We start from the raw sequence: 23,699 nt of genomic DNA, 5'->3' as shown, positions 1-23,699 counted from the left end.
CCGCCCCCCCCCCGCCCCCCCCCCCCCCCCCCCCCCCCCCCCCCCCCCCCCCCCCCCCCCCCCCCCCCCCCCCCCCCCCCCCCCCCGGATAAGCAATGGTCGGAGATACAGACCAGACAGCTGCGCTGGGCATCTTCCTCTTCCCCTCATCGGCCTCCCAAATGTCATAGGGATCGATATAGTCCGACAGCGCCTCGTCGACGAACACGGCTCCATCTCCCAACACCAACGTGAACTCCTGGAGCGCCTGGGCGAAGTCTTCCTTCCGCACGCCAGGTGGTAAAACCGATTTTACCGGGCACTTCTTGGGCGGAGAGAAGGTGTCCCGATGAGCCTTCTCATACTCGGGATCGGCATATTTGACTGGTAGCGTGGATGTCATGGTGTTCGTCTAATTGAAGTCTCAACCCTCAAACGCTAAGGACTAGGGGATCGGGGAGTAGAGAGCACTCGGAGAAGCAAGTGTTGGGGGGAGGGAGGTGAATTCCCCATGACATTTGTCGCGGTCAAATAGGTGGGATAAGCAGGCCTCAGGTCCATTCTCGATCTCAGCTGCCGGCATGAAATGTTGGGGTAGAGGAGGAGTGGCTTCGGGATCCATTGTACGGCCCCGCACCCACTACGATGATATCGACTGTAGCAGCCCCCCTCTTCAAGGGTAGCGGGGGTTCCCCAATGGATGCTTCTTGGCCGCGGGCATCATAGGAGGGAGGAGATATGAACTGTCGTGAGGGGAAAGGTAAATGCAAGCGGAGAGCCCCTCAATGGGTAGGAGAGAATCTGACAGTATGGTCAGCAGAATCAGGCCAACCCGGCATGACTCCATCCAGAGGGAGATGCCATATTTAATTGTGAATTATACATGTCAGAAGTCCTATTTTGCCTGGTTTTACCATAGGGTTGGTTGGTCGCTCTCTTTAGTAAACCTTTCATGGAAGCGGACGCCTTAGATAGAATCCTTTTTGGAATGTTGCGAGTTTAGACCCCAGCCGCCCAGGTATCGGACTCCCCACATCCCCCACATTCCCCACATTCCCCACATCCCCCATCGATAATTAGGGCTTAGCTGCAGGAGACATGACAAGTCAAGTTGCAAGCACTTTTCGAGTACAGTTCAAGAGGGTGGCCAGAATCTTTACGGGCAGCTTTCCCCACATCCCGGACGCCAATGGATCCAATGGTAGACAGCGTCGAGCTATGATAGCGGATATGCATGCCCGAACAACAGAACGGCCCCCGCTTTGTCTCCACGTCTAACTGAGCTCGGGCGCACCGAGGCAAGGTGCGACAGAGAACGGACATGAGATGAATCCCGCAAACTCGGCAGAAGTCGGGGTAGTATAGACCCATCGTGTTCCTTGAACTCAACGGCAACTACTGATTTTCCCAACCCCTTTATCATGGTGGTTTCCTCTCGTGGACCCTTTCAAAGCAGGGGTCTACAGCCGCGGTTCCGTAACGTACGGCTCCTGTCTCCAGTTATATCTGATGACCGGTGCGCATGATACACAGGTGGCCCCAACCATCCCATGAGCCCAAAACCAATTGGTGAAAACGTCGTTATGCCGACTACCTGCTCTCTCTGACTGACCTGGCATTTTTCTCCTGATTGTCCGTCGTCTTGTCTTTCGCCCCCTTGAGTTTGCTGACATTCGACTAATCCACCCATCGTCGAGCTGCCTCATCGTCCCCAAGATTCGCTGCTCTTTCGATCTGACTATCAAATGCTACTCAACCATGACGACCTTTTGGAAATGGACATCCACATGGACAAGGCAACTGGCAGCATCACTCTGGTATTGTCGACTGGGCCAACGCCAAGATTGCCCCGTTCGGCACGTCGCTTGCGGGGCTTGAAACCATTCTTGGCGTTCGGACATCGTCGTGTTGGCTCTTCCATCCGAGCCATGAATATCTCTGGGCGCAGTTTTGGAAGACTTTCTACGGGGTCAGTGGGCATCTTTCGGATGATGAGCGGCGAGCAATGGAGGTTGGAAGGATATTCGGCTTATTCCGAACCTACGGCTTCGACCGTTGGCCTGAGAAGGAGAAAGCGGTGCCTCTAGACAAAGGAGACCAGGAACTCGTATCCCTCGAGGCATTCTTCCTGCGTTAAGCCAGTCCACCGTTTATCTTATGGTCGTAGAAGGATAGACCAGTGATATAGGTAATTTCCAGCAAGTAAATCGATAAATGGTCGTGCTAAAGCCCGCTTCCGGTTAGCGTGGCTGACTGCCCAGGTATTATTATTGGACCATGTCTAACAGTGAGAGAAAGACAGGCACTTGTGCAGAGGTACGGAATACTCATACTCAAACCACAAGTACCTACTCAGATGTACCGATAAAACCGGCAAAAGCCATTGCAACATACCTCAAACTGGGCCACAGATATTTTTCATCTGTACCGATGCCGGTCCTCCGGCCCCAGACGCGAAAACGCAACCCCACAACGCGCGACGCGTCTCCGACGACCCTCGACGACATCCCCGAACCACCCACGGAGCCGCCTCGGAAGAGACGCAAGCCCGGATCCACCGCACACTCCGAACGCTACGCGCAATGGCGGGAAAGCCTCCTCCTCCCCGCTGCCGTCAATGACCACGACAACGACAACACCCCGGCGTTATCGCCCGGCCGACATGCCCACTCCATTGGCTACCACCGGCCCCTGCTGCTCCACCGGGGCGCAGGCGACCGCGCACGGGAAGCGCTCCTCTCGTGGTTCGACGGCGTCCGCGGGTCGCGGCCCATGCCCTGGCGCAAGGACTGGGTCGACCCCGGCGCGGAACCCGACCCGGACGCTCGGCGGCGGGCTCTGGAGCAGCGCGCGTACGAGGTATGGATCAGCGAGGTGATGCTGCAGCAGACGCGGGTGGCGGTGGTGGCCGACTACTGGACGCGGTGGATGGCGCGGTGGCCGCGCATCGAGGACCTCGCCGGCGCCGGGGCCGACGACGTCCTGGCCGCGTGGCGCGGGCTGGGCTACTACAGCCGGGCGACGCGGATCCACGACGCCGCGCGCCTGGTCGTGCGGGACCCGGACATGCGCGGCTTGCTCCCCGCCGAGACCGCGGAGCTCGAGAAAAGGGTCCCCGGCGTCGGCAGATACACTGCGGGGGCTATCTCCGCCATTGTGTTTGGCCGCGCTGCGCCCATGGTCGATGGGAATGTCGTGCGTGTTCTGACCCGGCAGTTGGGGATATTCGGCAGCGCCAAGACGAACAAGAGCGTCTCCGACGCAATCTGGGATGTTGCCGACGCCCTCGTCCGGACCGTCGCCCAGGACCCGTCCCAAGATGTCGCCGGAGATGGCGAGGCACCGGTCAGCGACCGGCCAGGCAGATGGGGCCAGGCTCTGATGGAGCTGGGGAGCACTATCTGCACCCCCAAGCCGGACTGTTCACGGTGTCCCATCACATCGACTTGCCGCGCATATGCCGAGGGTCTTTCGATCGCAGACGGGCCTGCTCGCACCAATGGCACCGGTGCCACTACTCTTGTAGACATCGAGGATTTGTGTCAGCTCTGCGAGCCGTTTGATGAAGACGCGGTGCCTGGGGGTATCAATGATTGCGATGACTTGGCGCAAACTGCTACTCGAGCAGACGACAAGCCCAGCCGTTCAAGACGCGCGAAGGTTACCCAGACAGTCAACATCAGCAATGGCGAGAAAGCTTCCACGGAGTCTCCCCCAAGTGCGGATACCATGGCGGTAATCGTCGACCACGCGAGGAAGTTCCCCCCCAAAGCCATCAAGAAAGCCGTCCGAGAGGAGGAATGCCTGGTCTGCGCAATCCTCCGAAGCGACGGCCAATACCTAATTCACCGCCGACCAAGCAAGGGTCTCCTTGCGGGGCTCTGGGAACTCCCAAGCCATACGCTCCCGGCTTCAAATCAGAGCACGGCGCAATCAAGGAAGCGAGGTGCCGCGGCCTACGTGGCCGGTCTGTTCCCCGACTGTGCTGAGAAATCCCAGAGGCAGAAACGGCCACGCCTGAAACATTGCGGTGAGCTTGGGAGCGTGCCGTGGCTGTTCTCGCATCTTAAGCTGACGATGCACGTCCATCTCTTCACCTTGGACCATCGTGCCGACCAGTCAATAATCATGGCCCGGGCGGATCAGCTACATCGATGGGCGTCGGACGGGGAGGTCGATGGAGAATCCATGGGCACAGGCATGCGAAAATGCTGGGCACTTGTGAGGGATTGTGATACTGCACAGTGAGACGACCATGTGTGAGAAATACATGTACATACAATCTGCAAGTGTGAAGAGTGCAGGCTCGACGACGGGAAGTTCTAGCCATGGGGTACGGTGGTTCATGGAGCGAAACCGCTGGCTGGGTCCGATTGACACGATAGACCATAGACCATAGACGAAGATGAACAGATGAACAACTCGTAGAGATATCCATTGTTGGGCAAAATATGGTGCCCATTCTCTTACAGAAGCTCTTACAATTTCCACCTTTTGAAAACAGCATTACTGAAGCCATTCCTGTGACTTCAGCGGATATCCCCCCTAAATAACGCCGTCCCAGTATCATAGCGACTGAGCCAGGACTTGATAAACCGACAACCTGACAGGGTGGTCAGCACCTGCTGAGACTTTCCCAACATCGTCCTCCCCTAGCATCCCTCGCCAGTCTTAGACAGGCGTCACCTCTTCCGCCGCCCTCCCCGCCGCCTTCTCCAACAGAATCCCAAGCAGATCCACCACAGCCCCCATCCGACGCTCCACCGACATCGCCGCATCACCGCCCCTCTCGGGCGCAAAGATTTTGACCCTGCCTTCGGACATGACGAACCCCCCGCACGCGATCCTCGTGACCCTCACCCGCGGATCAAACAGGTTAAGCGCGAGGTGTCGATCGAGGTACCACCCAAGCGCCTCCACGAACGGCTGTCCCGCCCCCGTCCGCCCGCCACCACCATCCCCACCCCGTCGCCACTCCCATCCCTCCTCGTACAGCCTCCCCGCAAGCCTCCTCCGCTTCGCCGGGTCCTCCTCCCAGCCGGCCTTGCGCCTGGATGCTTCACGAGCCGGCTCCCCGGCTACTCTCTCGCCCGCCGAGCAGAAGCGGTCCAGCTCCGCCGCCGAGACGATGACGTCCACGGCCCTGAGGCCCAGTCCCGCCCGGCCCGCCTCGGCGGCCTCGTCCTTACCCATATCCCCAGCTTCCACCACTGGCGCCGAGAATCCCAGTCCAAGCACGACATCCTTATCCACCACCCCGCCCGCCGACGCCCCCATCCACCGCTCCAGGCCCGCAACCAAGCTCCTCGTGCCCAGGCGCAGCGGGCTAACCCGGCAGTCAAACGTGGTACAGAGGAAGTCAATCACAACAGGCCTAAGCAGCGCAGGCATGCGCATCAACAGCAGCGGCATCTCGACAAACGGGCCAGCATACCCATCCGCAGCGCCGGCAGCAGCGGCGCCATCCCCCTCCACCCCGAGCGCCGGCAGCAGCAAAGCCGTACACAGCGAATTCTCATACCGCAGCTCCACATGCAGCGCCCTCGCGCGTGCAAGCCGCCCGAGTCCATGCCCATGCCAGCCCACCACCTCCGCCTCCCTCGCATCATTCCCCAACTCCCGACTAGGCGACCTCCTCCTCCTCCCGCCCCCGGCGCCGTCGGTATCCGCATCGTCGTCGAGGCCGCCGCCCAACACCGCCCCAACCGCGACCCAGCGGATATCGACGAGCTCCAGCGCGCCGGCGCGGGGCATTGCCGCCGCCGCATCGTCGTCGCCGGCGCCTTCGAGACCGACCTCGACGCCGCGGACGACGTCGCCGACGACGACGTCTCGGAGGCGGTTGGCGAGGGCGCGGAGGCGGGCGGCCGTGAGCGGGTTGGCGCCGAGGTGGAGCGGGGAGACGCGGTGGGTTGTGAATGTGGTGTTGTAGAAGGGGGGCGGGGGCGGGGAGGATGCGAAGGATGAGGAGGAGGAGGCGGTGGGTTGGGAGTTATCGGATGGGGCGGGGGAGTCAGGTCTCGGTCGGCGGGTGCGGCCGGTTGAGAAACGCTTGCGGCGGCCGCGGCGAGCCATTGTGGGTGTTTTCTGGGCTTTTGATTCTAAGGTTGTGCTGGCTGTTGGAGGTCGATCTTGGTGGGGGCGTGAAGCTTGCAGTTGGAGGAGGTTGAAGTTTGACGCGTCGTTGTTGGCTAATTAGCGAATCTTAGTGGCAATTTGTCTCGCTATATCCCAGAAGGAGTAGAAATACGCGTCGTACGATATCTTTTAAATCGTCAAACGTTGGTAATGTCTTGAAGTAGGCGGGGGGTGTTTGCTGCTCGATCTTGTGGTCGGATTGTTGTCGCGAATCGGGAACAGGGGTGATAGCGGTGATCCACCAGCGGCGGATCCACTAAATAAGCTACCAGGCTACCTGCCGCCACCAGCACCAACCCCCTTATCCACGCCATACGGAGATATCCAAATACCCAGGTAGCTTTTGAACGATGGGAACTCTCTAGCTAGGAATGCAGGATCTTATAGCCGCCCTATGCTTCCAAATAGGTGCCCACAACTTGAGCTGACATCCCAAGGCTTGGTTGGTCACTCCTCCCACTAGGAGGGAAGTAAGCAACCCCTATTCCCTTCCAACCCCTGGCCAAAACCGCCCTGATCGAGACTCCAAAGGAGGATTGTATAGTTGATGATATTTCATTTTCTCATGATAAAGCCCAACCCCGCCTTTCCACGGGCTACTTGACCACCCCAACGCCAAGCAATGCATACAACCAAGAACAACAAAAGAAGACACGTCCGGCAGGGGAGACGTCTCCCACTCTACTCCACACCCCCCGCCGCGTACAAGCCCTCCCACCTCTCCTCAACCCCGCTGACGCGCCCCCTGAGCGCGGCGATCTCCCCGTCCAGCTCTCCGAGGTTCCGCGTCAGCGCCGCCACCTCCTCGGCCCTGCGTGCGCCCCTCGCGCCGTCGACCATGCCCTGCACCAGGAACCGCTGCTCCTCGAGCACCACCAGCTTCTCGCGCACCTCCTTCTCCTCCAGCTCGAGCGCCGTCGCCGACGCCGACCCCGCCGACGCCTCGCTCGCGCCGCCCAGGCTCGCCGTCTCCGCGTCGCCGCCCACCGACGACGACCCGGCCGACTCGCCGTTGCGGAGCGGCGAGAGGTGGTGCGACGACGACCCGTTGAGGCCCGACAGGAGACGGCGGTGGTTAGACGACGGCGGGTTGAGCATGCGGGGCACGCTTTTCAGGGGCAGCATGTAGGCGTGGAGGAACGACGATGCAGCCGCGTAGATGGCCTTCTGCAACCTCAGCTGTGTTGGGCTGCTCGACTTTAGGTCCCTGACCCGCCTCGCGGCCATGTCATACTTGGTGAAGCTGCCTATCAGCCTCTTGCGGATCTTTGCCGCCTCCTGGATCTGGTTGTGTGTGGGAGGGGTCTGGCTATGTAGGCCGGTCTCGCCGTCGGAGGCCTGAAGGGCGAGTAGAGTCCGCTGAAACGAAGGCAACAGCAGCTGAATGCCTCGCTCAAACTGTCGGAGTGTCTCGTAGGCCCGCTGGTCAGGCGGCTTGTGGGCAATCGATTCTGAGAAGTCGCGTTTCGAGAAAAGTGTGGTTCTGCAGTCCCGGCACATGCGGATATCAAGACTCAACTGGGGGGCCGTCGCCGAGGATTGCTTTTCCGAGAAGGATGACGTAGGGGAAGACGTCGCTGTAACGGTCAGCATCTAGTCTTTTCACCGGAAAAATGGGGGGTAAACGTGACAGGGCAAGGATGGGACGGGGGGATTTGCTCACGATTTGCAACGTTCAGGCCGACCTGGCTGGAGCAGCCCGTCTGCGGATCAGCGCATACTACCCGCCCGCATATCCTGCAGTGATGCCTCCTGAATGTCCACGACCCAAACTCTTGCTGGCAGAAGGGGCACTTGGGGACCGACGCATCGTCCTCCCACGCCACGACCGATTGCTCCAGCAGCTTCCTCTGGTTCCGCTGCCCGGCTAAGGACGCTACCGGCGAGAGCAGGCCACCCCCTCCTCCTGCTGCTTCCGGAGGTGCATCCACCAGTAATCTCGTCAGCTTGGTGAGTCGCTTCTCCAGCCTCTGGATCTCCAGGTTTTGCCGGTCCACCCTCTTCCTCCGGATGGCAACGAACGCGTCTGTGTGGTCCTGCAGGACTCCGTTGTGGTCGTTATATCCAACTCTCGACTTGTAACACGTCTCACAAACCCTGCACCAAACCCCCCGAACCGGCTCGTGTTGTGCAGACCTGGACAGCTTCATCTGATACATGGTATGCTCCTCGCAGAACAGCCTCCCACATTTCCTGCAGTTGATGCTGCCGTTCAGCGGACCCAGCTTGTTCCCGCATGGCGGATCTGTGCAGACGTCGTTGGCAGTGGGCCTCTGCCAATGCTTCCTTGTGACTAGCTCTTCCGGGTCGATGAAGGGCTCGACGGGCTTTGGGCCAGCGCTGGCAGGGGCATGTAACGGCTGGGACTCGTTGGACTCGAAGACGTCGAGGCCGCGAAGCTTCTGATTGATGAGGGTAAGAGGCTGGAATCGCTTCGCCTTCGAGACTTGCTTGTCGAACCATGTTTTGACCTCGTCCTGCTCTGCTTCGGCAAGCTCCTGGTGTTCGTCGTCGATATGTCTGTTGAGCTGGAGCAGCGTCACCATCTCCTCGTTGCAGATGGGGCAGACGAGCCTGGAGGTGGATGGGATGTCATTGGAGGATCGACCGAGGCGGATGTTGGATGCGAGATCTTGAGAGTCGGGCAACGGACTCGATGAAGGGGGGGATATCGAATTCGGCGAGTTGAAGGAGATAGTGCTGCTGTCTGATGGCTCAAAGGGGCTGGCAGCTCGGGGTCGGGCTGGGTGAGTTGGAGACGGCGGGGCCAGGCCTTTGCCGCTCCCCAGAATCCGGCCTCCCCCGAGCTTCCGGCCAGACATGACGATGTCGAACCCGCTGTTCGGGTCTGGGCTGGGCAATAGAGGAGTGACACTTTCTAGCCATGAACAAGAGACAAGAACCTTCCTGACTTATCGAGCCATCCTGACAAGCTGCCACAGAGGCATCTTGCTTTCTCAACGATGTTGGTTAAAGTTGGAAGAGGGTTTTGGCGTGGCGGTTTGATCAGCCAAGTCCGTAGCACAAGGCTGCACAATTTCCAAGTTCGACCTAGCGCAGCCCGCTAGGGGCGGGGAGTGTGGGGACAGGCCAATTAACAATCTCATTGTGATGTTAGGGAAATACCTATAGAATGCTGGGTTTCGACGACAAAATTACAGTATACTGTTATCCCACGTGCCTCTCAACCTTGGGTTCGTTCGTCTTATCGTTATCGTCACCTGAAGCTTGGGTGCCCTTTTTTATCACCAAAAGCTCCAGAAGCTTGCCCAAGTTACAATTCAGTCTCAATCCCCAGTCAGCGACTCAACCATGTCAGAATCTAAGAGGAAATTCCCCAAGGTCCAAGGCGGAGGCAGTTTGATACTTGCCTGGCAGGTCAGGGACAAGAAGGTCCTCGTTGTCGGCGGCGGCCAGGTATGCAAAGAACATCCGATGACCCAATTTCCCCGACTGACAACCCACACCCCCTTCCCCACAGGTCGCCGCCGGCCGAATCCTCCACTGCCTCAACGCCGACGCCGACGTAACAGTCGTAGCGCCCTCCTCCGGCCTCGACCCAGAGGTAGCGCACCGCATCGCAGCCGGCGAAGTAACCCACGTAGACCGCACCTTCGAGCCCTCGGACCTCGACGACGCCACCTCCATGGTCCTCGTAGCCATCGACGACCCGGCCGCCTCGAGCGCCATCTGGCGGCTCTGCCGCGACCGGCGGATCCCCGCCAACATCGCCGACGTGCCGCCGGAGTGCGATTTCTACTTCGGCAGCGTGCACCGCGACGGGCCCGTGCAGGTCATGGTCAGCACCAACGGCAAGGGCCCCCGCCTGGCGGCGGCGCTGCGGCGGCGAGTCGCCGCCGCGCTGCCGAGGGACGCGGGGAGGGCCGTCGAGGCCGTGGGGCGGCTGCGGGTCATGCTGAGGGCGGTGGCGCCGGCGCCGGCGGATGGCGCCCGGAGGATGGAGTGGATGACAAAGGTCAGCGATGCGTACGACTGGGAGGACATGTGCGAGCTGGACGAGGAGGATATGGGGAATCTGTTGCGGTTCTACCCGTCTAACGAGGTGCCGTCTCTCGACGTGCTGAAGAGCATGAGGGCCGGTGGAGACTATGGCAAGATAGACGTTTTTGATGGTTCTTTTGGATTCAGTGTTGGGGCGTGATCATTGGGGCTCGAAGGGGTAATAATAATACTTGGGGATAAACATGTTGAGTACATGGGCGTTGGCTAGGAAGAGGATTATACCATGGATCTAGAGATTGACTCACCGCTTGGATTTGCAAAATATTAAGTTGTCTCCCATTCCAGGTTTCTTAACTAAGTCATATATCTTAGGTAGGATGGTCCTGTCCTGATATCCTCTGATACTCCCAAGAATACGACCCCTCATGATCGTACATGGATGGCTGTCATGACAGTCGACAGGACAAGCAAGGCGCGTATATATATGTGTGTGTATACTGTACAGTAATGCATGGCAGACATTAGGCCCTCCTCTGTGCTTAGGGAGGGTTTGAAAGACCGATGTGAGGACCTCCCAACAATATCCTGACATCTCTAGGCCTTCTTCAGGCATCCCAATGCAGGAACATATATATATAGATCCAGGGCCGGATCCAATATAAAAAGACAAATACCACAAGAAACATGGAAACTCAGTGCGCAACGCCTTCAACGCCACCCAAGAATCTCCTGACACGAGTGATCTCCAACTCGGCCTTCTCCGACTCCACCGCCCTCGTCAGGCCGTCGAGCAGCGTGTCGATCTCCTTGTCCGGCCGCCGCGTGCAGAGCGAGACGAGGTGCCGGTACTTGAGCTCGACGTCGCGGCCCCGCGCCTTGAGGTCACCCACCGCCCTCTGAGTTTCGTTGGAGCGATCGCGGACGGCATTTATGCGTGCGCGGAGCACCGCCGTCGACGGGAGGGACACGGTCGTCCCGGACCCGCTGGCAACCGCGTCGAGGACGTCGTCGACATCCTTCTCCCAAGCCGCTACCCTGGCCACGTCGAGGCGCCCATGTGCCTGTTCCAACTGCAGGACCCGGTAGTTCTCCTCCTCGCAAGCCCGGCTGAAGTTGAAAACCTGCTGGCGCGCCAGCTGCTGGCCCTTCACCCTCTCCTGCAAGCTCTCAAACGCGCGGCGGGTGTCGCCGACCTGGGCCGACGTGGTTCTTAGTGAGACGTGTAATGCGTCGATCGACTGCTGCTTCGCCTTCAGCTCATTCTGGAAGAGGCCCGTGGTCTCGCTGAGGAGGTGGCCAATTGCTAGAAAGAAATTCGAATTAGAGGGGGACGCCTCATCGGGGAGATAGACACCGGAAGCAAAACAAACTCACAATTGACAACCTCATCTGTGCTTTCCCTCGTCTTCTGGCTCGAGCCTGGGGCTCCACTCCTGTCGCCGCCGTTTGTATTGCCGTTGGCTGCCTCCTCGGCAACCTCGACGCCGATGCCAAAGTCCACCGGCCGCAAACCAGCCCGGTTGGCAATATTAGGGTCAGCACCCACCTCGAGGAGCTGGGAAATGATGCTTCTGTTTCCGATCCGCGCCGCAATGTTGAGTGCCGTGTCTCCGCAGTGATCCTGCGCGTTCACTATCTCGCTCATAAACCGACCAATGCCCATCTTGGCTGGCGCATTCGAATGTGCCGCCCCGCCGCTCGCCCCCGGAGGGTTATTCTGGCTGCTCGGGGCGCTTCCCTGGCGCACCACCCATTCGAGTAGGCTCTCCAGGTAGTACCTGCTCGCCATGTTGCGTCCCTTGACGGCACTCGTGACGGCGATGTGGTGGAGGACCGTCCGGCCCTTGTCATCCCTGACGTCGATGGTTCCGCCAAGAACGTCGAGGAGCTCGGGAAAGGAGTTAAGATCCATCGAATTCGTGACTACGCAGGCACGCATCAATGGCGTCTCACCCGAAGCATTCACCCTGCAGGGGTGGGCTCCGGCGGTAATGAGGACGCGGAGAAGGGGCATTCTTGAGAGGGTCGCTGCCCAGTGCAGTGCGGTGTGGCTCTGGGTGTCGATGGGCATGTCCAGCTCCAGAGGAGTTAAGGACCGCAACATATCATGCTTCGAGTGGTCGTTGGGGTTGGCATCCATAAACAGGCTCATCAGCATGCTGCGCTTGTGCTCCGCGTCTGGAGACACCTCAAATGGCAGGGGTCGCAGAGGCCCGAAGCCGTCATTTGCCGGGGAATTGCTGCTGATGCCGGCTTGGGAGTAGATGAAGGATTCGTTTGGTTCGGTTGGGGAGCCGGGAAATGTGCCAGCGTACATGTCCATCGAGTTGGAATATCCGAAGCTGTCAGCCGGGGTCATGGAGATCCTCGGCCGTTTCCGCGGTGGCTCGGAGCCGTCGCCGTTGATGTGCTGCGAGTGCGAGTGCGAGTGTCCGTGTGCGTGTGCGTGTCCGTTCTGGGTTGAGTAGGCAGAGTCGACATTGTTGTGGCCGTAGTCCGAGGCATAGCTCTGCTGCGAGTTTCCGGGGAAGTCGTCCATGCTCTGCATCGAGGGCTGGCGGTTGAAACTCGGCGCTCTCGACGGCGGGTTGCGGTTTCGTGGACCGGGAGAATCGAACCTTGCCTTGCTGATGGCAGCGACAGCTTGAGAGGCGGTGGACGAGATGTTCTTGAAGAAGGTACCGGTAACACCGTTCGAGCGCGGTTCCGCACTGGCGTTGTACATCCTCTTCCTCTGGGCCGCCATCGCCTGCTCCTTGGTCGGCGTGTCGATATCGGTAGACGGGACTCCATCCTGGCGCATATTATGCGTCAGGAGCTTCTGCAGGAGCTCGTCGACGCCGTACTGGTGGCAGACCTCGAGGCCGCGCTCGAAGGGGATCCATGTCCCCTGATACTTGCCATATCCGCCTTGTACCTTTTCGTGCTCGCCGGTCTGGATCTCCTTCTCGAGAATCTTGGTGCGGCGGCCTTTATCGACGCCGGCGACCTTGAGGATCTGCGTCGCATTGAGCCAGCTGTCGTTCTGGCGCCGCATTATGGCGACCCCGTTGACCTCCATTTCGTAGACATTAACTCCCGAGTAAGTAGCCTAAATGCATCGAGTCAATGCCGTGTCGCCTGCAACCTGGTTTGACAGGCACGAAGGGAGGGGAATGGCCGGTACTCACCGAGTAAATGGGCATGACATGGTCATTAGCATGTCTTGCAACCTGGTGGTCGCTATACTGGCGGTATACTGGTTGGGAGGAAGGCTGGCTCATCGAGAAGGATTGCTGCGACGAGGGCCGCGACTGTTGCGAAGCAGGAATCATTTGTTGCTGCTGCTGCTGCGGCGGCGGCTGCATATTGGGATTGCTGCTGCTGCTGCTCCTGACGACGTTATTCGGGTCGTGCGAGTTCAGGTTTTCGGCGGCTGCGGGTGGTGGTGCAGGTGGGAGAGGGGGGCCCGCGGCGCTTCCAGAAATGGACGCGCGATGCGAGTGAATGGCAGAGCCGGCTGAGGGGAGAGTGGTCACCGTCGTCGAGGCCATCAGCAGCCCATCGAGGGTCTCAACAAATGAATTGTTAACAAAAAGTATTCAATTAGTTCACGTGCTCGACTGGGGCGATTGGGCCTTCGCCGATGGTTTACGATTGTAAAAGGTGGCGTAGACCTTTAGCTCGTCGGTTCGTGGATTCGAGGGTTTCGTTGCAGCAAAAACCACTGCTGCTGGCGGAGAAATGAGGAGACCTGCCCGCCCTGACCTCTGCCTTGCGGGTGCGGAGCTCTTTGGTGGAATTCGGTCTGTGAGCGAGGCGCCCCTGCAACCGCGATTGCGCCCTGGGTTGTTAATAATCCAAGATCTGCCAGGTGTTGAGGCCTGAATTCGACGCTGGAAACCAGGGATATTGAACAGAAGAGGCAGAGCGTCTACAGTACGGAAATCCCAAGCTGATCCTGGTCGTTGGTGATGGCTTCCCTGCTCAGGATGCCAATTAACGGCGAAGGGCGACTTGGACGTGTCACGTTCGTGAATGCGTGCTTTTTTCGTGGCACCGCACGCGTGTCCTGGGCAGGAATGGATGAGGGGTCAGGGCGTTGCTCAGATAACCAATCAGCAATCAGAGTCGGGTCACGGCAAGTACTCCGTACCTTTACCCGGGCGGGTTACGACTGCGCCAAAGGGGTTCTTCGCGATATATGCGTGCCTGTGATATGTAATTATGCAAAGGCTATCCGAGCTGCTGCCCGAATTATCAAAAGCCTACCATACCCTCCCGCTAGAAGAGTTAACTGCAGCCAGCTTGGCCATATTGCTGTGAGTCAAACATACCTTGTGCAGCGTTTCTCTCCCTCTCGCTGGTGTTTCAGCTGCCGCCAGCTCGGCCATGTTGCGGTAAGCGAAAAACGGCATGCAAACTATACAGCGTTCTTGTCCATACCTTGCTATCGGTCGCGAAACGGTTTGGTATGGTTCGCAACCCGTTTGGCATAGCCGGGGTAGGCCGATAATAATCTGTCATGCCGCTCTGTCCACATGTGAAGTCTGTGGTCATACTGAGGGGAGCAAGCGACAGTTTGGAAGTTCAATACGACATACCCTCTGCGGCGTCTGTTGATCAACCTCGGGGAATTTGGTAGAAGTATGCCAGGCCAAGGGTCGCATGTCGACATTTCAATTAGGGTCAAAATAGCTTCACAGGTGATCGCCAACTGGCTTCATGACGAGCCCGGTCCATATCACAAGCTTCTATGTATGCAATGTCCTAGTCTAGACATGGGGTCAAACAGGCCCATCTATATCTATCTCTCGCAACCGTCCAACCAATGCACCTTTTAAGGGGACCACCCCTATTTTAAGAAACAAAGGAAAACCATTCATTCCGTCACATCACGTCACGTCACGTCACGCATCACCTCACCGCAGCCCCTCCAGCATCGCCCCCAGCCTCTCCCACCCCTCGGTCCCCTCCCAGGCCTCCCTCGCCTTGCCCATGACGCTCCGCACCGCGCTCCGCGCCTTGGCCTTCCAGCGGGCACCGACAGCCGCAACGTCGGGCCCGTAGTTCTCCAGCGCCGAGACGAGCTCGTCCGTGCGCTCCACCACGTCCTCCCACGCGCCCTTGTCCTCGAGCCAGTTCTTGCTTTTGCCGCCGTCTGAGGAGGAGGGCGAGGAGAGCAAGGCAGCGCTGACGCCGACGCCGGCGCCGGCCATGGCGGCCCGCCACGCCCGCTCCGACGCGTCCACTGCGCCGGCGCCGTCCCGGCGCCAGGCGCGTGCGCGGGAGATCAGGGACCAGAGGTCTGCGCGGGAGGTGATGAGGGGCGCGACGGCGGTCTCGAGGAGGTCGCAGACCGCTTTCTCGGGGGAGCCTCGGGGGAGGTCTACTACCGCCACTGCTGCTGCTGGTCCCTGGTCGTCGCCTTGGATGTCAGGTCTCGGGCGGGAGAGGACGGCCCCCGAGACGAGGGTGCGCAGGACGTCGGCGTCGAGGGCGTCCTCGGTCGCGCGGATGCGGATGACGTGCCAGAGACCCAGGATCATGTCTGCGACGCGGGGGGGCCGCACGCGCGCCGCGAGGGTGATGACGTTGTCCCAAATGCGCCAGTTGTCGTTTGATATCGAGGCGCCGCGCTTGAAGGCCGCGAGGGATTGGGAGAGGAGGGTTGAAGGGTCCTGCTTCCGGGGGGAGTCTACTTGTCGTTGTTCGCCCGGTTCTTCGCCGTCCTCGCCTGCATCTGTGGTCGGCGGCTCGTTATTGTCGTCGTCATCGTCGTCGGTACGCTTCTTCCGGTCTTCCCGCTCCTTCTCCACCTCGCCCACCCGCTCCACGTACATGCTGTAGAGCGCGGTCCCGAGGTTGCTCCACGTCCTCGCGTCCTCGCCTCCGACGCCATCGTCGGCCGACGCGATGGCCCGCCCGAACGCCTCCGCCGCGTCGGAGAAGTCGCCCAGCCGAAGGCTGATGTCCCCGAGCCGGTTCCACAGCTCCGGGCTTAGGCGGTTCACGGCGACGGCCCGCCTGTACGCCTCGCGGGCGCCGGCCCAGTCCCTCCGCCGAAGGTGGTGCTCACCGAGCGACCTCTGGGCCCGGGCGAACCGGTGCCCGGACACCTCCCAGGCGCGCTCGTAGTGGGCCGGCTCGTCCTCGATGTCGCCGAGGATGCAGAACAGCCGCGGTGCGTTCGCGGGGGGCGGGTTGCGCTCCGGCCCGGCGTAATCCGCTGCCTTCAGGTCTTCGATGTCGATGTTGTCGTCGTTGTCGTCGTCCTCGGGCGCGTCTGCCTCCTTGTCAGGTACTGTTGCGGTCGTATCACTCGTCCGTCGGAATAGGCGCCATCGCAGGACGGCCCGGGCGTTCTCCTCCGGGCCACTACCTCTGCCGCCCTCGTCGTCTGCGGACGCGCTGCCGGCTAGGCAGAGGGCGACCTCGGCCCAGAGGCGCAGTCGCTTGAAGATCTCCAGAGCCGACACGAAGGCCCCGACGCCGATCCACGAGTGCGCGAGCTCCGACTCCAGGTGCCATCTCGGGGCCGACGCCAGGGCGTGGACGTATTCCAGCCGGACTTGCGCAGGAGCGGTCTCCGTCTGCCGAGCCGCTGGGAAGAAGGTCGTCGGCTTGTCGCGTGGCGCTGGTTGGGCGTTGTTGACTGTCGGACCGGGCTCCTCGTCCGGACCACAAACCTTGATTGCCGGGACGGTGCTACTCTGGACCTCGTCGATGGCTCCGTTGGTGCTGCTCGGGGCGACATCCGCGGAGGGCGCCGTGGTGTCAACGATGACCTGGTCCACCACGGCTTGCATCTGGAGGACGCCCCTCTCGACGGTCCGGCTGCGGTGGACCTCTATCCTGGACCGGACGAGCAGTGCCTGGGTGTAGATCTGCCAGTTGGTCGACTTGTCCGAGATGACCCTGACCGCGAAGGGGAGGATCTCCTCCGACGTCAGGCTATCTGCCGGCGAGAAGGCATCCTTCAGCGTCGCCTCGGTGAGCAGTATGATTTGGTCCAGGGGTGACAGCTGGGGTTGCTCGTCGGGGGAGAGATCCTCAAGCTCGGGAGGGATGCCGTTGGGCGTCGTGCTCTGCTCGGCAGTCTCCTTGGTAAACTCAAGTTGTTCCAGAAGGGTATCGTCATTCAGCGCCAACGCCTCGGGGACGGCCTGCGGGCCTTCTGCCGCGCCTGAATCCCCCTTTGTAGTGTCGTGCCCAGCAATAGCATTACTTTTGGCGAGGACAACCAGCTGACTGGTGCTCTTCTGCTGGAATCTCGTCCGCTTCCCGAGGGCGCCGGACAGGGCATATGAAAACCCGTTCAGCTCGGCGGCCTGCTTCAGAGCCGCCCTCGCCCTCACATCCTGCCCCAGCATGATGCACGTGTTGGCCTTCTCGACCAGGAACAGCACCTTATCCTCCACCGTGCCATCCCGCAGGACAGCCTCCTCGACTGCATTTAGCCCCGCCTCGATGAGCTCCTCCAGGCTCGAGACGTCGCTCCACTGCGAGCTCTTGTTGTACGCCGACCCGGCGCCCAGGCTCGGCTGCGTCAGAAGCCTGTAGTGCCACGCGTGGACGCGCAGCCGGAGCCACGCCAGGCTGAGCCGAGAACTCCTGCCTGCGCCCGCCAGGACAGCCGCCGTATCGTCGTCATCGTCGGGGGAACCGCCGCCGCTGGAGAGGAGGATGTGTCGCGCGAGACAGAAGAGCTCGACGTTGGAGACGTACGGGTAGGCGGCCACGCCGTCGACGTCGAGAGACGTGAGGCAGAGGCGTCGCAGCGACGCTAGCGTGCCTCCGGCGCGGGATGCTGCTGCGGTGAACATCGCCTCGACGCGGGCCGCGTCGGCGAGAGCGGGGCCCGTGACGTTGGTCTGCAGGAAGGCGTTGAGGGCCGCGAGGCCAACGACGAGCTTCGCGGCATTGTCGTTACCGTCGTCGTCGTTAGGTGAGGAGGAGGGGGAGGAGGAGGAGGAGACCACCCCCTCGTGCAGGGAGTCCGCGAACCGCTGGATATGCCGCTTGGCGGGGTCGCTTGTCAGGACCCGGTCGTATTCTCCCCATTGGAGCTGGGCTGCCAGTGTGGTCGCCGCGCTTGGCTCCATGGTGGTAGTATGGAGGATGGAAGAATATCGAGTTGCCACTGATCAAGCACGCGTTGTCGACCGATTTCCCGATTTCGAAGGTTTCGAACTTTTTTTACTTTCTTGGGCACAGATACATGGTGGGGGAGGGGCAAAAATAGGTACCTGCATTAAGAGGACTTACATAAGCGAGCGGCTGGCCATTACCTAGGTCCACAGAACGTTGAAATGCAAGGGGAAGTCACCATCATTCGCTGAAGTTTTATGGCTCCTGTGTTCAGGGGAGTGTCTCATGACACCATACGTAAACTTGGTAGTCATACAAACTCTACCAGACATCTAACAGTTATGGGACATTGAAATCACCCGGTACTACTACATCAATAGCTCAGGAAGCATCACTAAGAATGGTAGGAACGGACTCGGACCCCGAGGGAAAACCCATGCATGCATGTAACTCGTACATAATTGCGTCACGACGCACACGCGCTCAGCTTCCCATATCGTGCCAGGCAGCCTCCCCTCCAGCCGTGCCCCATCTATTTCTTACCCTTCTTACGGCTGGGGACGACCTTGAACTGCCCGCCGGGGATCCCCGACTCGTCCTTGTGACCGCTACCGCCGCCGCCTCCGCCGCTGCCTCCCTTCTTGGCAACCTCGCTCCAGCCCTCGCTGTCGTTCTTGCCGCTGCCGCCCGAGGCGCCCTTGGCTGGCTGCTTCTCGATGATGCCCTTGTCGGCGAGCCTCTTGCGCCGCACAAACTCCTCGGCAAAGTGACGTCCGTCCATGGTCGAGCTGTTCGCATAAACAGCATCGGCCAGGATCGACGTGTCGGCAGGGAATCCTAGGAGGTTGGATGCGAAAGCATCGACTGTGGTGGGACCGTGTGTTAGTAGGCGAGTGACAAAGGTGGAACCTTCCAAGATCGGACGTGGGAAGGGAAACTGGGGAGAAACTTACTGTCCTTGATACCGTCCAGGCCCCGCGAGAGCTCGCGGTGCAGCCACTTGTTGAACTCCTCCATCGCCGCGTCACCATTTTCCTTAGCGACAGGGTTGCTGACGGGCTTCGACACGGGCTTCGCCGCAGCTGGTGTGCTCGGCTTCACGATCCCGGAACTCGCTGTGCGAGTCTGGGCTGCGGGGCCCGTGGGGATCTTGACCTTACCGCCAGCCCCGACTGTGGCCCAACCGCCCAAGGACGGCTGCGCTCCTCCGCTCGCCCCGGGACCAGCAGGCGCCACGCTGTGATTTGCGAGGCCCGGCGGGGCCGAAGTCTTGCTAGCCAAGTCGGCGTATCGCTTGCCCATGCTCGATGGAGGTGCCGCGACAGGCTGCTGCACCGTCACCTCCTTTGCCTTGTTCTTGCGGGCTTCCTCCTCCCGCTGGATTTCGGCGAGCGTCTTCTTATGCGCTGCGCCGGAGCTGGAGCCTCCTGCTGCCAAGCCAGGGGCTCCAGTCTTTCCTACCGCGGGCTTGGCGGCCCAAGGGCTGCCACTGTTCGGCACATTGACCGGGGAACCGGTGCCCCACGTGCTGGTGGATGGAAGGCCCGAGGCCACAGACGCGCTCGCCTTCTCCCGCTCACGAAGGGCCGTGGCCTCCTGCACAAGAAGTGCACGTCGAGCTGCGGCAGCCGCCTCTTCCGCCCTTGCCGCCTTCTTCGCCTCCATCTCCTGGATCTCCTTCAAGCTCGGTCCCTTCTGTGACCCGGTGCCGGGCTGGGTAGCCCAGGGAGCCAATGGCGGGGGTTGCGGAGGTTCTGAGGTGGTGTCGGGGGTCCCGGAAGGCGAAGGGGTGTTGAACTGCGTCGGGAGCGTTGAGCGTCCGCGCTGGGCCATCGGGGCCGGCAGAGGCGTGCTTGATGGCGGAGGGAAAGGCATTGGGAGGCCGGGGGTGAACTGCTTGTTCCAGACATCCTCGGTCTCCGCCAGCTTCGTGGCCACGGCTGCGGCCGCGGCAGCCTGTGTATTTTGCACTTGCTGGGTCAGCGATAGCTGTTCCCGAGTCTGAGTCGTGACATTGTTCCCGTCCTGTATTTCCGTCGTCCTTGTAGCTCGCTTGATGATCTCGGCAACCCTGTCCTCAGTCGGTGGTGCGGCAGACGCATCGGTCTTCTCCTTGGTGATTTCCTGCGTCGTACCAGAAAGTCCCGACTTGCCGGCTTCGTCGGCATCCCGCAGGGCGCGAATCTCGTGGAATTCCTTCAGTCGGGCAGAGTAGCCTTGCGAGTCGTTCTGGAGCTGGTCGGCGCTAGGGAGTTGACTCCCCAAGTTCGCATCTGCGGACGGAGCGCCGTGTGGCTGGCTTGGGAAGCCTCCCGTCGTCGAGCCAGCTCCTGGCAAGCCGGCCAGTATCTGCCGCTCTTGAAGATTCAAGTCGTGTGGGAACGCATCAGAAGCAGAGCCCATGGGCGGCTGGGCAGGTCCCTGGCCAATGTTCGAAGACGATTCAAAGAAGCCCGGATTCGGGCCCAAAGAGCTAATTGGTGCTTGCGAAGGCATGCCAATCGGCGATGTCATGCTGCCGAAGCTGGGCTGACTCTGCAAGCTCTGGGCACTGGAGTGGTGCTGGAGAGAGCCAGAAACGCCGGGGGCGCCCTGCATCTGCAGTTTGCCAAAGGTCTGCTGATGCGCGAGGAACTCTCGTTGGCGGGCCATCATGAACTGCTCCTCTTGCTTCCTCCGCTCGAGGTTGTTCTGCTCTTCGGCCGTCAAAGTTCTGCCAAAGCTCGGGAAAGCTCCTAGCAGGGGAGGCACCACACCCCGGGTATCGCCAGGGGAGAAGGGGCCCGGCTGAGACGGGGGACCATGGGGGATCCCGATCTGGGGGACAAGGAACGGCTCCCGAGAGTTGCCGATGCGCCTGATAAGCTGGCCGAGAGGCTCAAAGTCGTGATCCTCAATCTTCTTGACGCGCAGGTCTGCCGAGAAGAACTGGGCCTTATACCAGTCATTCATCTCGAGTCCCGTGAATGGTCCCTGAATTTGGCCCTGGGGATCCAGATAAACCCATCTCATACGATCGGGCATAACCATCGTACGAGACTGAACGCCTGATTGCTCTGTCGACGGTTGGCCGGCCGAGAACCCTGCGGGTGCTGTTGTCGGCGTGAAGGGTTGGCCTTGGGTAGTTGTCGTGAGGCCCGGCTGGCCCTGTTCGCCGGTTGTGAACGGCAGCCTGGCCGACTCCGCGGACGGGAAGAGGTCCTCGAAAACTCCCCGTCCGGACCGCAGGGGGCTGTCAGTTTCGCGTGCCTGGCTACCGATGGGACCGCGACCAATGGCGCCGAGCGGGTTATTCTGTCGGAGATCGGGAATCGAGTCGCCCAGATGTTCCTGATCCTGGGTCTGCATCTGGGCCTGCATGGCTGGCGGGAAGAGAGAGCCAAGTTTGCTACCGCGCAGGGAGCCGGAACCGCCGATGGCGGGGGCATTGGGCCCCGCGAATATCCCACCCAGCCCAGCAAGGCCAGGTGATTGGAACTCACCAACTGGGCTGAAGAGACTATTTCCAAATGCGCTGGTATAGGCAGGCCGCTCGCGATCCGGTGTACCGCTGGACGGACCTGCGGGCCAACCACCCGAAGTCAAGGCACTCAGAGCAGGGTGGCCCTTGGCACCGACACTCGAGGTTTGGCTGCGGTCACTGCCGTCGAAGGCGTTGGCAGCAGCGAAGGCTCGAGAAATAGTGCTGAAGTTGGAGTTCTGTTCAGACCCAATATTTGCGGCGTGAGCCCTATCCATGCTGCCCTCGTGCTCATCTTCTCCACGGTCTGCAGCCGGGCTCTGGAAGGGATTCGTCTCCGGGCTGGCCGTATCGATGCCCTCGCCATGGCCTCCAATGCTAAGACCCGACATGCCAAAATCCCCAGCGCTGCCTTTCACTGGCGTATCGAAGGGTCCAACTCGGTGCGACTGGGGCGGCATGGGCGGCGGGCTCGACTCCTGCGCGCCACCCAAGACGGCGCTACCCGAGAGCTGGTTGTCGGTTCCGAAGGGATCCGTGTCGGTTCTTGGGCGGGCCCGCCACGAACGGTTCAGATCGGGATTCGCGCCTTCGTTGGCCTTCGAAGGCACGCCTTCGGGGCCGTCTTTGGGCATCAAGTGGGCGAGACGACTTCCACCGCCGCTCCCGAATTGCTTGTTGCCGGCAGCAGCCTGTGCCGCAAGAGAAAAGTTGCCAAAATTTCCGACGCCGGATGACGAGGTGCCCGTGTTCGCAGTTCCCGTATTTCCCCAGATAGTAGACGAAGCGGCAAAGCCAGGGGTGCCCGCCGTGTTGGTACGGCTCAGACTTCCAAAGGGCGGGCCCCTAGAGGACTGATCACGGGCATTGAAGTTCTCCTCCGCCGGCTCATCCAAAGCAGGCTCTTTCGCATCGGCATTCTTGCGGCCAAACCACGAAGAGGCTTCGTCCCGCGAAAATCGACTCGTGGCCGTCGGGGAGGTTAGACCGGCGCTGGCGGGGAATGGGTTCGTATCGGTGGTCTCCCTGCGCCGAGTCCCCGGCCTCGACGCCGTGGACGGGGAGGACATGCCGTAATTGCTCACACTTCCGTGGGATACCGAAGCCTTGCGCCCGTTCTGTCCTCCGGCGCCGCCTGGGTGGCTCCCATCTTTATTCTGCTGCGGCAACTTCAACGGCGAGTTGACATCCGAAACAAACAGCTCCCTCTCCTCGGCAGACATATCTTGGAGCCCAATCGGGTGTGTTGTCCCACTCGTATCCCAACAAACACCGGGGTCTTGCGGGACATGCGAGGATTCGCTCTTGCCCCACGGCCGTGCAGAGTTCCCGTTTACATACCCCGGATTCCACGTGGGCTCAAGGAGGTTGGCGAGATCGGGCTGCGCCGAATGGTGGGCTGCCTTGAAGAGCTCCAACAGCTCCTCCCTGGTGTAGCGAAACGTGCCGGAGCCGGGGTGGTCATAAGCAGGTGTCTGTGAGTTCGCCGATGCGAGTGTCGTTTCGGATGCAGAGGTCTGGGGGATGTCCGCTGGGGCCAAGGGCGTTGACTGGTTGAAGGGAGCGTTGGAGGATCGGCGGAATGTGAGGGTTCCATTTGTTGATCGACCGTCGCGTCGCAACCTGCCAAAAACGCGTCAGTTTGTTCTCAGGATCGTGAACCGAGGGAGATTAGGGCTGAACGGGTCCGCGCCTCGTTGTATGCTGCGGGGTCATGGAGCGGCGAAGTGTAAGATCTGGTATGCAAGATGCTATCTCGCCTCCCATGATGATGCACCGCATCTTTCCGCCTGCAGGGAATGGCAATCCCGGAAGCACGATGATAAGATGTGCGGGAAAAAACTCCATTATAAATAAAAATCAAAGAGAGCTTCAGCTGCCAATCGACTCACCATTCTCCGCTGCCGGCACCCCGTGTCGCATCATTTCTCCCGCCTGACCTGCCGTCACGGTTCTGGCCAGAGGCGGCCGAGGCGAAGCTCGAGGGAAGATGGGAAGTCATGATGGCGGTCAATTATGCAGAATAATCGAAACCGGTGGGTATACGATGCGATAAAACGATGCTGGAGGATGGATTTTTTGTTGTGGC

At 60.5% G+C, this 23,699-nt stretch overlaps 8 protein-coding genes across 8 annotated transcripts in view; 3 read left to right on the top strand and 5 right to left on the bottom strand.

Moving 5' to 3' along the window:
• QBC33DRAFT_589901 (uncharacterized protein) overlaps window positions 1-562 on the bottom strand; it is a 2,665-nt gene extending 2,103 nt beyond the window's left edge. The window contains exon 1 of the mRNA XM_060431597.1: window positions 114-562. Coding sequence (XP_060282180.1) covers window positions 114-382 — 269 coding nt within the window. The 5' untranslated portion in view covers window positions 383-562. The remainder of the gene's footprint in view (window positions 1-113) is intronic.
• Window positions 563-1,552: 990 nt separating this feature from the next.
• QBC33DRAFT_122085 (uncharacterized protein) lies at window positions 1,553-2,134 on the top strand. The gene has a single exon (XM_060421991.1). It carries the CDS (start codon window positions 1,725-1,727, stop codon window positions 2,064-2,066), a length of 342 nt encoding a protein of 113 aa, XP_060282179.1. The 5' UTR covers window positions 1,553-1,724; the 3' UTR covers window positions 2,067-2,134.
• An 839-nt stretch (window positions 2,135-2,973) lies between these two features.
• Window positions 2,974-4,424, top strand: QBC33DRAFT_543047 (DNA glycosylase). Its single transcript, XM_060428330.1, has one exon. It carries the CDS (start codon window positions 3,046-3,048, stop codon window positions 4,225-4,227), a length of 1,182 nt encoding a protein of 393 aa, XP_060282178.1. The 5' UTR covers window positions 2,974-3,045; the 3' UTR covers window positions 4,228-4,424.
• QBC33DRAFT_589887 (kinetochore complex Sim4 subunit Fta1-domain-containing protein) lies at window positions 4,399-6,201 on the bottom strand. The gene has a single exon (XM_060431596.1). It carries the CDS (start codon window positions 6,052-6,054, stop codon window positions 4,651-4,653), a length of 1,404 nt encoding a protein of 467 aa, XP_060282177.1. The 5' UTR covers window positions 6,055-6,201; the 3' UTR covers window positions 4,399-4,650.
• Window positions 6,202-6,798: 597 nt separating this feature from the next.
• Window positions 6,799-8,939, bottom strand: QBC33DRAFT_454235 (FYVE zinc finger-domain-containing protein; the record flags this gene model as incomplete). Its single annotated transcript, XM_060424717.1, has 2 exons — window positions 6,799-7,694; window positions 7,781-8,939. 2 exons carry the CDS (start codon window positions 8,937-8,939, stop codon window positions 6,799-6,801), a joined length of 2,055 nt encoding a protein of 684 aa, XP_060282176.1.
• A 351-nt stretch (window positions 8,940-9,290) lies between these two features.
• Window positions 9,291-10,684, top strand: QBC33DRAFT_543041 (putative NAD(P)-binding-domain-containing protein). Its single transcript, XM_060428329.1, has 2 exons — window positions 9,291-9,534; window positions 9,599-10,684. The coding sequence occupies exons 1-2, from the start codon at window positions 9,430-9,432 to the stop codon at window positions 10,277-10,279; spliced, it is 786 nt and encodes a 261-aa protein (XP_060282175.1). The 5' UTR covers window positions 9,291-9,429; the 3' UTR covers window positions 10,280-10,684.
• Window positions 10,685-10,772: 88 nt separating this feature from the next.
• On the bottom strand, window positions 10,773-13,343 carry QBC33DRAFT_454299 (uncharacterized protein; the record flags this gene model as incomplete). The annotated part of the gene is made up of 3 exons (XM_060424722.1): window positions 10,773-11,383; window positions 11,455-13,171; window positions 13,251-13,343. The coding sequence occupies 3 exons, from the start codon at window positions 13,341-13,343 to the stop codon at window positions 10,773-10,775; spliced, it is 2,421 nt and encodes an 806-aa protein (XP_060282174.1).
• A 1,638-nt stretch (window positions 13,344-14,981) lies between these two features.
• On the bottom strand, window positions 14,982-23,612 carry QBC33DRAFT_516376 (gyf domain-containing protein; the record flags this gene model as incomplete). Its single annotated transcript, XM_060426146.1, has 6 exons — window positions 14,982-18,158; window positions 18,328-18,350; window positions 18,694-19,014; window positions 19,104-21,512; window positions 21,633-23,233; window positions 23,503-23,612. 6 exons carry the CDS (start codon window positions 23,610-23,612, stop codon window positions 14,982-14,984), a joined length of 7,641 nt encoding a protein of 2,546 aa, XP_060282173.1.
• Window positions 23,613-23,699: the final 87 nt, after the last annotated feature.

The sequence above is a fragment of the Phialemonium atrogriseum genome (assembly GCF_030411735.1).
Source record: "Phialemonium atrogriseum strain 8032-3 unplaced genomic scaffold QBC33scaffold_17, whole genome shotgun sequence".
In the NCBI taxonomy this organism is placed as follows: domain Eukaryota; kingdom Fungi; phylum Ascomycota; class Sordariomycetes; order Cephalothecales; family Cephalothecaceae; genus Phialemonium; species Phialemonium atrogriseum.
This window is presented reverse-complemented; position numbering and strand designations above follow the sequence as displayed.

Bases quoted from the DNA above. Each gene is read 5' to 3' on its own strand.
- QBC33DRAFT_122085 (XM_060421991.1), top strand. From the start codon at position 1,725: ATGCTACTCAACCATGACGACCTTTTGGAAATGGACATCCACATGGAC.
- QBC33DRAFT_543047 (XM_060428330.1), top strand. From the start codon at position 3,046: ATGCGCGGCTTGCTCCCCGCCGAGACCGCGGAGCTCGAGAAAAGGGTC.
- QBC33DRAFT_589887 (XM_060431596.1), bottom strand. From the start codon at position 6,054: ATGGCTCGCCGCGGCCGCCGCAAGCGTTTCTCAACCGGCCGCACCCGC.
- QBC33DRAFT_543041 (XM_060428329.1), top strand. From the start codon at position 9,430: ATGTCAGAATCTAAGAGGAAATTCCCCAAGGTCCAAGGCGGAGGCAGT. The intron at 9,535-9,598 runs GTATGCAAAGAA...CCTTCCCCACAG, and splicing joins TCGTTGTCGGCGGCGGCCAG to GTCGCCGCCGGCCGAATCCT.